Here is a 16,436-nt window from a genome sequence, read left to right as displayed (position 1 = left end):
AGTTGGTGCGAGCAAGGGCCTGTAGATGGAGTTGTGGCTGGCTGCATCCCATCCCACAGTATTCCTCTTGCTCACTCCTTGTTTAGAAAATCCCATTATGGAGGGAGGCTGTGCCAGACTGGAAGGGTGAGCCGGGTCAACATCTGTCTGGAGGAAGGGGAGGGGATGGTGGTGGAGGGGACTTCTAGCCCCAGCCTACAGAACGGAGCCTGTAGGCCGGGTCCAAGCTGCTCAGACAGGCCCCTGAGTGTGGGGGCGTCATGACACACAACTGAACCGGCACAGGCCACAGTGTCAGATGACTCACTCAGATATGCTTCTTGCAAGGAGGGCTTCTGCCGGAGTGGAGATCTAAACTGTAGAGGACTTAAGATTTTTGCTCTGGTACTGTTTTAGCTCACCGTAGCCCACAACTGCTACTGATGACACTGAGCTGAGAAAGTACTCGTGAGAACCTCGATCTGAAGGAGCAGCGGTGCCTATAGTGCTGTTTATTCTTTAATATTCCCATGTCTTGATTATTATCTCACCTGTGCTGTGTAAATATTCTTACTTACAAGTTGTCAGCCTCAATTTCCTGTCTGTCAGCCTGAGCGTGTGTCCCTGTGGTGTCTGGGTGGGTGTCTGCATCTTGTTTAGATCTGGATCTCTGGAGACTCTGTGCGCATGTAGCTGAGCACATATTAATTCGCACCGGCCCTCCTATTACACGCCTTAAATGCAACGCCATAAATCTGCATTTAGTTCCATTTTCACCTTCTTTCATGATGTGGCCCGATGTTTTAAAGGCATTTATTCTGCTTCATATAAATAATTAATCAGCCAAGTTAATTCGCTTCTGCCTGACTTGGTCAGCTTCATTAACCACCCTGGAATTGGGAGGCTAGACGCGTTGCGCCACTGAGGCCTGCGACTGACTCACAATAGCTGTAAATCATTCCACTGATTTGAGGAATACGGGTGCAGATATGCACCAGTGTCACTGGCACTCATCCCCAGAGAGACAAAGAGGGTGTGTGAGGGGGTGGCATGTCTGTCTGGCTTTTATGTAGCCAAAAGCACAGTAGACAAAGTAAAGTAAATAGCTGTTTATTCACATTTAATGCTGATTGTTACTGTTATATCTTAACATAAAGCAAAAATCCCTCTACGTAGTTGTGTGTTATCCTTTTATGAAAGAGTTATGAAAGAGAAGCATTTTTTCCAACAACTCCAAGGTGTTTATTTATATTCAGACCTGAATTTTGGTGTTAATTGAGCACCCCTGAAGGATTTGCCTGTTTTTCCTTGGCCTCAGATTGGATGTTTCTCATGGAGATCCTTTGGCAGGCCTCACACAGTTGCCCTGTTTCCCATTAAAAAGCCATTCTGCCGCGGTTCTTCTGGGAGCCATGCAAGTAAATATATCCATTTCCATAGAAAGTGTTTTGTTTTGGAGGTCCACTGTTTTCTTGGGCTCCTCTGCTCTCACTCAGCTCAGGTTGGGTTCCTCTCCGATGTGTGCTGCACCCCAACCCCTCCACCGCACCTCTGCATATGCCCCATAATAGAGAACACAAACAAAACCTGAGTCCCTCTCCCTATTCTCCGGCCCAGTGTGGACTTGTCATGGGATCTGCACCGGAAAAGACAAAACAAAGGAGCAGTTCATTATTCTGTGGAGAAGCAGTCTGTGAGAGTGTGTGCGTTTGTCTCATTGCGTATACTACAGGCAAACAAACAAGCACAAACCAACAGGGAAACCTGCAGTAAAAGTGAAATTGTGTGGGAAGGTTATGACAGATGTTTATAGTTTGGCCCAGAGTTAAAATGCGACCTCACTGCTGTGTGTTTTAACAGCTGTTTCTCTCTGTCTCTGTCCCTGTTTTCTCCCTTTTTGCATCCTCTTCCAGGTTTTTAAGTCATGATGCAAGAATCTGGGACGGAGGCGACAAGCAACGGACCAGCCAATCAAAATGGAGGAGCGAGCGTGGAGAGCGGGTCCAGGGAGTCGCGGCCCAAGAGCGCCACGCCGTCAGTGGAGGTGACTGCAGCTGACCTCCTGCACCTCCAGCAGCACCAGGTAGACCACCTGCCTTCACTTTAAGGAGCCATGTCAACAGCAGGCGCCAGCCCCCTCTTAAAGTGCCACTTAATATTTAATTCCATCTCAAAGTACATCCCGTACATAAACACATTATTATTATTATTTATGTATAATGAGGACAGAATTGAATATTTAAAGAAGGGGAAGTGCTCTCTCTGTGCGATCGTGTTTGGCCGTGAGCGTGTTTATCATAGCACGCGGCATCTGCATTTTGGTCAAATATTTATCATGGTGTTCTGACATATTTTAAGTATTTAGGTGCCACAGGATTTTGTAGACAGTCAGGAAACTTTGACATCCAATAGGATGACAGCATTTTCCCCTGGCTCATTGTAAACACACCTCACACTCACAGCTAATGCCACACTCTGGCTCATTCACCAATGAGATACGGAGATGCACGCCATCGCAGAAGAAGCCCAAAACATTTTCACCGTCTCCGACTTGAGGCAAACAGACAAGCTCTTTCTGTTGGTGTCAGCGTTATATGTGGCACACGACAGCGTGTTTAAGGAAACAACACTGAAAAGATCAGTGTGTCTTCTGCTATCTTGGTCTATCCGACAGGACGACCAGGGTTGTTGTCAGGAGCTGTTTGGTGATGATGCACAGGCTTTGCGCCGCTGTCTGTTGTCACAGCACATCCATCAGCGTTTGCACAGGGAGGGCAACAACGCAGCAGTGTGGAACGGGGCAGGCGGGGGCACCGTAACATATAGAGCTGAGCAATAATTAAGCATTATCATTTATCATCTTTTAGCAGAATCATCTTGACATTACGATGTTTGGATATTGTAACACGGTGATACACGAATCTGTCATCAGAACTGATAATAACCAGCATATTCTTTCATATCTCATTTTGACAACGCAGAGTATGAAACATTTGTTTGTGAAGTTGCCATAATATGCAGATCAGTGTAGTGATAATCAGTTTTATACATATGTTTCATCTTGTTAATTATTTCCCCCTTTCACCCAGGCTTCATTTAATTGTAGATGAAATGTATGCACAATCGGTAGAGGGGCAAACATACAATAAAAGCCATGATGATGTGGTGTTTTAGATGTTACCTTGTGGTGGTGTGTCCCATTTATGGGGTAATGTGTGACATTTCCACGTTAAAATGTCCTAAAACAACGACAAGACCGTGGTTATATATACATCCTAAGCGTTACCAACAATGGTAACAACCCAAAGGAGTTTTTTCACGGTAACAGTACATTTCTTTTGGTCGCCTGTTGCTGTAAATTAGGGAGAGTCAGTGAACATGACTAAACGCAGCTTTTCTCCAAACCTTTCTCTGTGAGTCATGTCAGATAGATTTTCAGCAACAATGAAGACAACAACTCCCTAATGCTAATTCACTGTGTCATTGTTTTCATTGCTTTGATTGGGAGTGGCAGAAATTACACACGTTTAAGTGGGACATTATTGTAATAAATACCAGAGAAGAAGTGTGAGTGGACAGGTTAGTAGAAAGGATGGGTCGGCATGCGCCCTGCTCCTCACTCTCAGTGCAAGGCCTTCAGCCTTAACTAGGGCCGCTCCCCATCTGTACTCACCCAGAGCCAGACCCCAGTCCCAAACCCCACCTCCCAATTGCCTTTTTTCCAGCTCAAAATGAGCATGTCGTCAATGAGAAAATCACAGCCATACTGAATTCATTACTGCAGTAGTCACACAAAACCATGGATAAAATTTCAATAACTGCAGGCCACAGTTGAGTAAACAGTTGCACTGAAACTAAATTCCTGTTGACTTTTCCTTCATTCTTTGCCAGGGGCACATTCTGATTCGCTCTGCAAAGGCAACAGGGTTACAGCTTTGATGAATTGACTCAGGGGAGATGGAGAGAAACGTGTCATGGATGTGCACTTGACACCAAGGAGGGGTGGAAATAAAGCCTCTCCGCTAGAATAGATCCAGTCGTCCAAGCATGGTCCCCTGTTTTCTAGTCACCCTGGAAAAGCTATTACTGTCCAAGATCTGCCCTGACATTTAAAGGAAGGAAAAGCAAGCAGCTCCCTCCTTCTCAATTCGATGTATTACAGTCACAAGCTCTTTGTGCTTTATGCCTTTTGAGCAAATCCAGTGGTTAATTTCTGTGGCCTGCGGTTGGAGTTGAAACAGAGGGAGGCATATGAATTGTTGTGCGTGATAAATGGTGCGTGGATGGGGGACGAAGGACGAGATGTCTCACTCTCAGCTCCTGACACTGGGCTTTGATAGGCTACTTACCAGGGTAGTGTTACTGGGAAGGCAGGCAGGCAGGCAGTCTTTTTATTCTCCCATTAGACTAACCCAGGATTTTCACTCATGCACCATGAACCATGTTAATTGTCCCCAGGGCATTACGATCTTCGCTCAATTACTTGATAACTTTTTACTTTTGTGGCATTTCACAGTCTTTCTTTTAAGTTTTATTTGCAGCTTGCACTAATACGCCTCTAACTGACACACTGAGGGGTTTTTTTTCTGTTTCTTTTTCTTCCTTTTTTTTTTTTTAGCATTCTTTGTTCTCCTCAACATCCAAGATGCTATTACCCCTTTAGGTGATGCAAAAAATCAATCTAAAATCTTGCACTCAAAGTGCAAATGTCTCAGAGTCCCCCAAGACTCTAAGAGTAAGCGGGAACAACAAACCTGGCAGTGGCATATCATTTATTCTTATTAGGGAACATAACTATGAAAGACAGTCCTCATTAATAAAGATGGGGGATGAAATAATTGTAATCTGTTTGATCATCTTGATTCTGACAGGGGAATTCATCTTGTAGACTAGTCAGATTTGGGGGAAGTGGACCATAAGCTTGATTTAAGCATCTCTATTAGTAAGTCAAATACTGTTTGTCAAGAGGTAAGGATGAAAAGAAGGTGCCGTCTCTGTCTCTTTATTTCTCTAAGATGTTGTGGAAATTTAGCAGATTTAACTTTTTTGAGGAACTCAAAGTGATGTTGTAATGGTTAGAGTTCTGAGTGTGCTTTAAAGTGTTTGTCGTGCATATTGTGTAGCTTTTTCAGGCCGTGCTCAGTAGTTTGCAGTTGCTCATGTATAATATATGAGAATCTACTTTTTTAAAAACATAAATAAAATATATTTTCATAACACATGTGTTAGCCCCAGAACACAAGTATGTTTATTTTCTGTTTTTGTTTGTGTTGCAGAAGTTGTGGTTTTAACGTTATCCTCATGAGGAAGTGAAGATAGGGAGGAGAGAGAAGAAAACAACAAAAACAATAGTATGAAAGAGTGTTTTGTAATAACGTGTTATGTGATTTAAATGATTTTGCAACAGGAAGTTGTGTTGTTCTGTTGCAGTGGTATAATAAACACATAGTGACAATAATAATCTCAGGGGCTTTGCGTCTTCAGAACGTTCAGCTCCCCACACACATTTCCTGTGATATACGGTCAGTTTCAACAAAGCGTTTACAGCGTCTCACATGTTTAACCATGCAAGGTTCCTTCACCTTGAAATTTGGTTCAGCTGATACAACTGTAGAGTATTAAATATTAATATCCCGTCTTTTAGCAGAATCTGTTTAATCAAGTTAAAGCGATTTCTAAAATATCAACCTGTCTCTTCCTCTCAGTGACACTGCACAAATACGATACTTCTTGGATATCTCAAAAGAAAATGAGTTTTTATTCCCTTTTTTTATTATTTTTTTTCATATCCATCCAGTCTGCTTTGGAAAAGACTCACTTTAAAATTTTGTCACATGTTGCAAGAAAAGACCAGCCAATAATTTTTCCTCTTTTCCTCTGTCTGCGTGGTTGAGGTGTCCATCTTGTTGCGTGTGCAGAGACGAGAGAGTGACACGCATAATAGTGGCCGCAGAAAGAGCTGAGTGGGCACAGGCTTCCTGTTTGCATAATGCAAGGCTTACAGGGTCCCTTGTGGAGGCTTGAGAAGGTGGAAATGCACGTCTTAGCCACCGTGGCCAAGCCCTGCTTTGCCCGGGCTTCAGGGGAAAATGCTAGAGGATAGACAGGTACACACAAATATACAGTACACATGTGAACACACGCATGCTCAGACAGAATAGAGGCCCAAAGGCCATGCCTGCCAGCGCAGGGGCCTGCTGGTTTCTGGCGTTCAATCCGCATTACAGGCTAATGGTCAGGCTGAGAGAGTTAACAGCATCAGGTCAGAGTGGAGGTCAGAGAGCATCTGCTGCTTCAGATCTCTGCTAATGCTAATAGGCATGTACTTTGCTGCAGAGCTGAGAGCAAGAGGGAGAGAGTGCTACGCCTGGATTGAAATATGGTGTTTCACAAGAAGAACGCGGCCTTATCGCCGCACTTCTGAATTTAATTCCTTCCAGTTTCTCTGTATTTGCTCTACTGCAGAATTCTATATCTGAGCATGAAAGTGCTGAATATTTGACATGTGTGATAAAGGCTTCTTTACCCCGGGTGCTTTTTGACCAATAGTTGGGGTGCATTATCGCACTGAATATGTGCTTCCTGCCTGAGCCATGTCATCTAACTCACGCACACACAGAGTTTGTGCAAGTAGGCATCCACAGAGCAGAGCACACTGGAAGGATGCAAGTCCACACAGTGCACACTTGCACGCTCCTCCATATCTAGGAGCTCTCAGGTATCTTCATGTATACTGTTCATATTCTCACGGGAGGCCAAGCAGAGGCTCCAGCTTATTGGAAAATCTGGCGGAGAGGATAACATCAGTGTTATGACACTGCATATTGCCCTAAATTGCTTTATTGGTAAAATGATAGTGCTCGTCCAATTTGAATAATTTTATGGAATCCCTCACAGAACAGTTTAATTATGTTATCACACAACTGGCAACATCTGTCTTTATAGCACAGCACATGACAGTTTTATTACAGGCTGAATTTCTTTGCTGGTTCAGGCAATTGATGTGTGATCTGATTAATAATCACACAGATGGAGGTGAAAATTGAACAGTGATGCGCTGTTATGTCGAAAAAAGGGGGAAATAATTATAAAAAGGAAAAAAAAACACAGCCTGTGTCTTGGAAAATATTAGGACCGATTTTAAACAGGCTTGAGCTTCTCTCGCTTGAATCATATTGCTTTTATTCAAGCACAGTTGCATGCATGTTTTTCTTTTATCAGAAGAAAAATCTGTTTAGTCTAGCTGTGACTTTTCAAATCTTTTTTGTCACTCGGGTTTTGTTAGTGAGGTTTTGGGAAGTAAACCGACCAGCACCTCTCCTTTGTCTTATGGATGCCTTCCAAGACAGCCGGTCTATGAACTCATCCATTTTGTTGAGTCTACCTCCAGCCGCTGCTCCCCAACTGGGAAGAGATGAAGCACAGGTTGCATGTGTGCCGAAAGCCATAGTTCAAAATAGTTGACTGTCGACATCCTGTTTACACACCCTGCTTATGTGGGCAACAGGAGGGGGATCACAGGAGTTGTTTGACATTTTGGTAATCAGAACAGACGCACGCACACACACACACACACACACACGCACACACACACACACTCACACTCACACACTCACACACTCGTCCTGTATCTTAGTTTCCATCTTATTCCAGCACAAAGGAGAAGAAAGTGTGTTAACATAAATTTGATTGTTGCCACTGTTGTAATTTGTACAGTAACATGATATCACAACCTGGCCTGGAATTAAGTGACTCCATTAGTAATGAAATTTGTATAGAAAAATGTTATTGTCTTTAGTTTATTTTTGTTAAAAATCAAATGACATCATTCAAGGCCAGTTTGCTGAACTCATCAAGACCATCAAGGACTTTGTTTGATTTTCTCTTTTATTTCCTGTATTTGGTTGAGGAATTAAGACCATAGCTATTGATACCAAAACATAAAAGAATCTCTCTTCATATTTGGTTGCAAACAGCAAAATAATATTGAGAAATGTTACAGACACAGCAGTTATTTCTGACCGTTTTACTAATTGTTAATGAGCTTTTACTGTGTGCACTTTTGCATGGCAAAGGCTAGCAGCAATATGTTAAAAGTTCACAAATAAACACTGTCAACCCAATTCGTATAACTAAACAAACACCTTAATTCTCATCACATCACCAAGTGGGTTCCTTAAATAACATGCCAGATAAAAAGCATTTGAAATGTCTCAGTGCTTGTTCGGAAGTATTGTTGGTGGGAGGGCATCAATCGGATCACTGACCAGTTGTGTGCAAACTGTGGCTTTGAAATAAACAGTTGCAGAACATGTGAACCTTTCATTCGATTACCAGACCTAAACTGATTTCTCATATTAATCTGGTTTCTTGTGAGTGAGCCTGTGCATGTGTGTGTCCATGTGTGTGTGTGTGTGTAAATGTAATCAGAGAAAATTTCAAGCATTCTGCATCCTCTTTGTTTAAGGCTTGATATACTGTGTCCCTGTGGAGAATGTGTGGATGAGAAAACCTCTCAAGGACGTGTGCACGTACAAATGCCTCCCATGTAAATGATGCAAGTGCATGCTGGTATCATTAGGAAGAGTGAAGTGGCTCTCATTGTGTGGCGCCCGGATGGTCTTTGATGGCCACGGTCTGCGTGTTTATGCTGAAGTGGGCAACTCTAAACTTCGAGCAGGTGTCTGAAGCAGCTGGCTGGAGGCAGACAGGGAAACACGTCTGCATCAGTTCAGTATTAAATGGCTTAGAGAGAGGCCTCGGCTAGCCAGAGGACTAATGCATCCTCAATGTTTTATTTAAAGTAGTGCCAACAACTGCTTCTGAATGCTCCACATCAAGACGTACACACAAATCATCACCCATGCACACACAGGCGCAGAGGGTAATTTTGCACTGTTTAGCTGAGCAACTTGTGTGTTTAGCGTTGTAAATAAGTAACCGTTTTAACAGGGCCTCAGGAGACTGTGGTTGGGAAAGTACACGCTCAGACATGACTGGATTTAATAGCCTTTGTCAAAACACTGTTTCAACAAAACCCTTTCTTCACCCAAATGGAATGTTTACATGCGGCTGCAGAATAATAATAATAATGCCATTTTAAGGAGACGCTATTCTTTAAGGATAGTCAATCTGACCCAGTTTATTAGGGATAGACTTGAGGATGCACAGTTACTCTTGGGAAAACATTCAAGCGCACGGCCTATTCATTTTTAATGAGAGCACTACTTTAAAAACTTCATAGAATTAATATGTATCAGTGAAGTCTTTCCTGTGCAGAAAACTTCAGGGTAATTAATATTCATAGGCTGTGCTTGTTAACACCCCCAATGCTAGTGCAATGTAGATCCAATTAACATAGAATGGACCCCAAGGATTTGGACAGATAAGGGTTAAATGAGCTATTGAAATTGAAACTGGGACTGTCTCCCCTTAAAACACTTATTTGTTTCAATAAGCCCTAATCCTTGTTGCAGATTAAGGCATCTTTTGGGCACACATGTGAGCGGCTACAAAGGTGTAGAGTTTCCTGAGAGACTTTGGATAGACACTGTATGTATGCGCTTGCAAATGTGCACGCATCTTTATGCAAACGTGTGTGGACGTGCGTGCAGGGCACGTGCAACCATGTGCATTTGCGTATATACATGTATGCATCGAGGGCACCACCTACACAGCCAGGCTAATGTGAAAGTCCTGTAGTGAGGCTCGCTTTTATATCTTATTCATGATCTCTTGACACAATGTGGGTAATAGACATCAGTGTTCATTCTTGGCGTCTGCCTGCGAGCCCTGGCCATGTTGGATGACAGAGGGGGAAGTGCTGGGCTCTAAGAGGAGCTAGGTGATGGTAGCAAAATGGCTGTTTGCCACCTGCTGCCGTTTGTTAGTGCACAGACTGCAGATATTGCTCCCCAGAGCATCCTGAGATTACCGTGCCCACAGTGTCTCAGCTCCAAAAGGACTCAAAGTTACAGAGTAGATTTTAAGAGGTGAGCTGACTGATAGGATGAAATGAGGATGAGGTACCTCTGAAAAAGAAGAGTAGAAATTATTTTTCTTAGTTCACCTTCCCCCTGAAGTTATTTTAGCCAAAGAAAGTCAAAAGCTTGTTTATGCTTAGCAGAAGAGACTGCAGCTATAATCATATTGGAAATAAAGGAAAGTGAACTTTGAGTGACGGTAATGAACTGTCAGATGGGTCCGGGACAGTTTCTGTGACACTTTATTATTATTTTGCTATGATTGTTTATGGCAGTGTCATACATAGTGAATACTTCAGCACAATTCCATCACCATAACACTGACACATGATGATGATGATGCGGATGTTTTTAATCATGTTTAAATATGTACAGTATATGTGCACTACAGTATAGCGTATTCATAATAGATGAGTAATGAGTAATGCGTAACCTGAAAGTGATTCTCAACATGTACAATTAATCACGCAGCCCATCACTGCGAGTGGTTTGGTTACACATGTATTTTGATAAGTTTGTAAGTGATATATGTTTACATGTTACATATTATAACACCCATTACATTATTATACCATCACCACCATTTCAAGGCTTAAAGTAGATAAAGATATCAGAATCAGATATTAGATATAATGTTTTAGTCACATTGTCCAGCTGCACCTTTTTGCCGCATTGGAACTGAGTCACATACATGAGTTTTCAAACTGTATTTGAAGGCCTCGCCCATTACAAACTATGCCATATGTCGTTCTCTGGGCAGGTAAGTGTTCCTCAGTAAGTATGTAAATAAAATGTTGATGTTATAGGTCTTAGGCTGACATAAACATACTAATAAAATGATAATTAGTATGATAATGATAGTATGATTATAATAATCTTACATAGAATTAAATCTCATGTAGCTGTGTAGTGGTAATGAAGTGTCGGTTGTCATTACAGCACTAGTGTGCAGTATATATCCTTTTTTATGTGATGCAGAAAAACACTGACAGCTGTGTTTTTGGCACACAGAGTGGAATGTGATAAATTACAGATGCTGATGATCAAATGAGCCTTCATTGAAGTAAATATGCATGGACAGCCACGCCTTGTATAGGTCTCTCAGAGTAAATTTGATTGTTTGACATGTATTCACCCATCAAAGTATGTATCAGTGATTAATAACAACCCCTCTGCACGTTCAGCAGTGACATGGCCTCTATTTATAAGAAAAATGGCACAGGTCGGTATTCACTGGTGAATAGCTGTATACCATTTAGAGAATGATATGCCATGATGGGATGTCTGGTCATAAATAACCGTGATGGCACCTCTGCATCCTGTGAATGGCATGTGCCATAAATACTTAGCCAGGCCAGAGACAATGGTTCATATAAATCCTCCTGCAACCTTTTTGCCTGTACAAAAAAGATATATATTATTTAAATGGACAGTAAAAACAAATGTTTTCCCCTCCTCGGTTGACTGTGGAGAGACCTCCCGAGCAGGACAGTATGTGCCGCTCACACACTGCGGTCTCTGATGTGCTGTTGTTATTTGCTTGTTTACAATCTTTGACATGATGTAATGGGATGGCTGTGAAAGTACTAGCCAGTAAATGGCACAGAAAATAAGACGATCCTTTATGTCTTCCCCCTCCTCTTGTCTCCTCTCCCCAACCCCCCTTTTTTCTTGTTTTCTCCCCCGAAAACGAGGAATATGTTCTACATTTGACTGAAGGAACATGAGCCTTGAATATAAGTAACTGTTTTTTGCATTAGGTGCTCCCTGGAGGTAGGGGGAAAATATCATGTCCCTGCGTGAAATGTGAATGTGAAATCTAGCAGAAAGAAATATTTATGACCATTTTCTGCTTGATTAGAGGTGGATGACATGCCTTAGGAGACAGTGAGTGGACAAAAGGCAGCAGTGCTGCTTCTGGGCAGATGTTAAAGAAAGAGTTGTTTAGGGAGGAGGCCATTGTGTCCGGGGGCTCTGTGTGCATGTCTCTGTGTGTCTGTGGGTGGGATTGGGGCGGGCGGGGGGATTGGGTTTGAAGCATGGCAGAGGAAATTGAGTAAGTCCAACAGGAGTGTACTGGGAGGCAGATGGAGAGCACATAAGATCCATCACTGGTCTTGTTCTCAGAAAACACACTGAAAATGTCTCTCAGATGCTACTGCTACAGTCAATATATAAAACGTTAATATAACTTTGATACATTGAGAAGGAAAAGTAAACATCAGCATGAGTCGGATACTATGGCACCACATGTTTCTGTGTCAGGTAAATATTTCACTTCTGGCAACAATTTAACAGAAAGAGGCCTTAAGCAAGTTCAACATACCTGGGATATTTTTCAGTTCATCTGACTTCACTAAGCCTAACAACCGCACTCTCGCTAAGCGGCCACATGAAGGTGCTTATCAACACAGTATGTTAACCCAGGATTCCACTGTGTATCCGTGAGCACCTTCGCATAAAAGAAGTGGAATGTGCATACAACCAATCGCAAACATAAACAAGTCTACTGGCAGCAGAGTAGTTTGTCTGCATTTTACAGACGAGGAGCAAACTTGACACATAATCCGGGCTAAAAGCAACTCAGTTTCGGCTACAAAAGCTGGAACGACAGTTGGCAAAATTTCACAGACTGTGTGAATGTGTAAATTTATATGCTTATAATATCACTACCTCATCATGAGGGCGGTAGATCTGACTATAATTAGGCCTTCATTTATGTATTCCATGAAATTAATATCAATCCTAATGATGTGCATGTGACACATTTATTGTACAAGCTTTATTCTTTCAGCTGCAACCCACCGTAGTGCAAAACGGATTAAGAAGCAAATAAAAACAACCTGATTCAAAGCAGTATTTTCATACAATATGTGGACAAAAGTCCAAGACATTTTGGACAGTGCAGTTTTGCCCACACAGAACCCTGACCTCAACCCCATCCAACACCTTTGGGATGAACTGGAACGGAGATTGTGAGCCAGGTGTTTGTGTCCAACATCAGTGTGTGACCTCACAAATGCTCTACTGCATGAATGGGCAAAATTCCCACAGAAACACTCTGGAAGCTAATACAGCTCCAAAACGAAGACCATCTTCATATCAGTGTAATTAGAATCCAGTGTAATGGTCATATGTCCAAATACTTTTCTCTATAAAGTGTATCTTATAATTTGAACAAGTAAAGTGCTTTATTGCTTCAGTCGCTGTTTGTTATAGGAAAATATTGGTACACAAAACAACAATGACATGGCTTTGATGTCTCTTGCAGCCAACAGAAAAAAGAATAAATAAAATGAAAAGAAGAAGAGTAAACCTCTCAGGATCTGCTTTTATCTAATGATGCTGAATTTACAATTCTTCAAGCCTAAGTTAATTTGGCCACATTAGCCTGCATTATGCCACAGTATTGGTGCTTGATTAATTTGGAAAGTCATTAATTTGCAAAATGCAAAACTGATAATAATGATTAACTAAAGCCAACCATCCTCTAGAGTATGGGTGGGCTGAAGTGGCTGAACGTTCCTTCGGAAAGGTGACGTGGATACTGAGCTCTCAGTATTTTGTTTGATGCGGTCAGTGTATTTGTACACCAGAATTAATTACAGGGAGTTGTACTTTTTTCAACTTGTACTGTAAACATTTTAATCTGCATATTCCAGAGGTGATGCTGGGATTTCACCTAGTAAATCAACTTAAGTGAAAGTAGAGTACATTAAATTCACACAACAGTATTTAAGCAGTACTGACATTTTAGTTACCGGTATTCTGCATAATACCTTAATACATAGCTACGTGCCTTTCAAAAGCTAAAATTGCCACTTAGAAACTTGACAGTGTGTGAAATAAACCCCTCTGTCAACTATAACTTAATGCTGTTTTGTCTGCACATTAGCATATTTTATACTCAGTACATCATATTAGCATAAATTGCATACAGAAATGGTGAGGGCCAAAACAAGGATTATTGAAAACCTACAGGGCCCATGCAGGGATAATTGAGTTGTATGGAAACTGGCCAAGACACCTGGTCTAAGCAATTTTGTATTTGTAACTGTTGCTGGATATGCATCCTATTACGGCACTGTGTGTAAACCAGGGAGTGTGTTAATGTGTCGTCTATCAGTATGTGCTGGTAGAGATTTCCCCACTGCCTTCACCTATTGACACGACATCCTGTCAGACGAAGCCCTTCTACGCTTCTTGGTGTAGTATTTTGGATAACTAAACATACCCACTGTCAGGCCTGGGGGAATCACCTCTATATAATATAATCATCAACACTTGCAACGGGCCTGTTGTAGTGTATCAGGAGTGGAGGTAGACACACTAATGGCCGATTATCAGAGCCTGTATGCAGAACGTTTCCAGTTATCGGAATCAGCGTTTTTTGTTTTTTTTTGTCCGAAGTATCTGAAATTTGTATTTGAGTACAGTATAGAATTGGACTGTTGTATTGACAATTGTACTTAGTTGGCATACAAAGATGGATGACGTCACAGCTCCCCAAAACTGAAGCCTACATCTCGATCGCCCCCTGATGGCTGGCTGCAGTAGGACATAAATCCCCCCCCCCCCCCCCCCCCTCCATGTTAGCAGATGGGAAATGGGCCAAACCAAAAACAAAAAGTACACATTAAATAATATTTTCCCAAAGATGATTTCTGTTATTTTAGGTAGTTCTTTTCATGCTGATGTATGTTCAAGTGATCATTTTTCTGATAAGCTCTATGGGCAAGAAATCAGTATTGTGGTATACTGATTGCAGATATTGGCTAACATATCTCAAATTACCAATACTATTGGCTGTGAAAAAAAAAAAACAAAAAAAAAAAAAATCCAACACATCAGTTGATATCCAACCAGGACAAAAGCCAACACATAAATAATAAGTTTTCTACTCCGTTGATGCAGTTGTCTCCATTCCACAAGCAGCACATCTCTGGCAACAGATTGACTGTATTTAGACAGAACGTGTGACAGGGGAGAAGCCACAGCTGTTAGAGCCATTTCCAATAGACCAGAGAAGTACAAAACTGAGAGTATGATTAATTTTTCAATTTCTCTCTGTGGATATCTAATAATTGTGCCCATAGATAGCCAAGGGCTCTTATTAAACATTAACATGCAAAAGAAAAGTTAGAATCAGAAAGATGGTATTTTGGATTGAATAATGTAAAATATCTGTAGGGCAACAGGCAAAGAAGCAAACTAGTCCAGGTTTGTTCTTCAAATGTTTTCCACCACTGCAATGCCTACTTCTAATTACCAAGCTCTTATCTGCACACTCAACACTATATTTATTTTTCCTCGTTGCTAAATGCAAATTTCTTTAATAACATATACATGCCAGTAATTTTTAAAAGGCATCATTAGAAATGTCAGTTGGATTTTGCCAGGATTGTGTTTTTAATTGGTATGTAACTCTGCTGGACAGACAAGTTTTTATTTTTTAATTCAAGTTTTTGATAATTAATGTGAGACTGTCTGCAGCATATAAATCCTTGGCTCTTTGATCTGGTAAAGTGAGTGTTGCGAGGCACAAGGTTCTTATTAAAAACATACCAGCATGTTATCTCCATGCTCTCCAGTAGAGAGAGGCTTTGCCTTTAAGAAGCCGAGCCATAGAGGAGGTTCCACCTTCAGCTCTGTCTCCTTTTCTCTCTCTTTATGTCCTTCTCTGTTTCTCCCCGCGCTGTCTCCATCACTTTGCTCACTTCCACGTAATATCATCTTCATCTCAGATAGCTGTGGCACAGGGGAACTGCATTTATTGATCAGATTTGGCCTGGCTGATGCCTCCTCCCCAGAAGTGCGGGGATGTGCGTGTAATGCTCGCCTGAGCTTGGGCCATCGCTGGCTGATTGAGTGGTCCTGCCTGTCACAGGACAAGATAACCATATCAGTAAATACTCTCCACTCCTCAGCCCCTCACCACCACACCGTCACTGCTGGGGGCAGCACTGCTCTTTTCACGTGCACGCATGCACACGCACGCACACACACACACACACACACACACTGTTACACTCACACACATCTTGTCAATTCTTTGCGTCGCGGACATCCCAGAGCCCAAACCATGATACATATTTAGTCTATTCTCTTACAAATCCATTTCTGTGACAGCTACAGAGGATACACATTCTGCATTTAATGCTCAGACATATTGTACCAGCTCGCCTCTTCTCCAAAGGGAATTCTGACTCGAGTTACAGTTCGCTTTCCTTCTCAATTTGATGAGGTCTCTAGCCGGTATCACGCCACCAGACTCCGGTTTCACGGTGCAATCTTTTGATATTGCCCTCTCTTCAAAACATCACCGGCATCAAGGATGGATTGAATTAGCGATTTGTGGCGTATTTATCTCGATCTGAGAGTAATTTTGTGCTCTCTGTCTTAGCACTCAAGCTCAATGAAAACAATAAATGGTGTTCTTATCTTCTGGAGTGAAATCAAGATAGGCGCAGGAGG

General features: G+C 41.9%; 1 protein-coding gene across 18 annotated transcripts in view; it reads left to right on the top strand.

Moving 5' to 3' along the window:
- Positions 1-16,436, top strand: part of foxp1b (forkhead box P1b) — a 149,579-nt gene that overhangs the window by 65,580 nt on the left and 67,563 nt on the right. For all 18 annotated transcript variants that reach the window (XR_006843025.1, XM_046384756.1, XM_046384751.1 and 15 more), the window contains one exon: positions 1,893-2,062. Coding sequence is in view for 17 of the 18 variants with exons in the window: in XM_046384756.1 (XP_046240712.1) it covers positions 1,904-2,062 (159 nt within the window). In the remaining variant the exon portion in view is untranslated. The remainder of the gene's footprint in view (positions 1-1,892; positions 2,063-16,436) is intronic.

The sequence above is a fragment of the Scatophagus argus genome, chromosome 3, assembly GCF_020382885.2.
Source record: "Scatophagus argus isolate fScaArg1 chromosome 3, fScaArg1.pri, whole genome shotgun sequence".
NCBI lineage: Eukaryota > Metazoa > Chordata > Actinopteri > Scatophagidae > Scatophagus > Scatophagus argus.
This window is presented reverse-complemented; position numbering and strand designations above follow the sequence as displayed.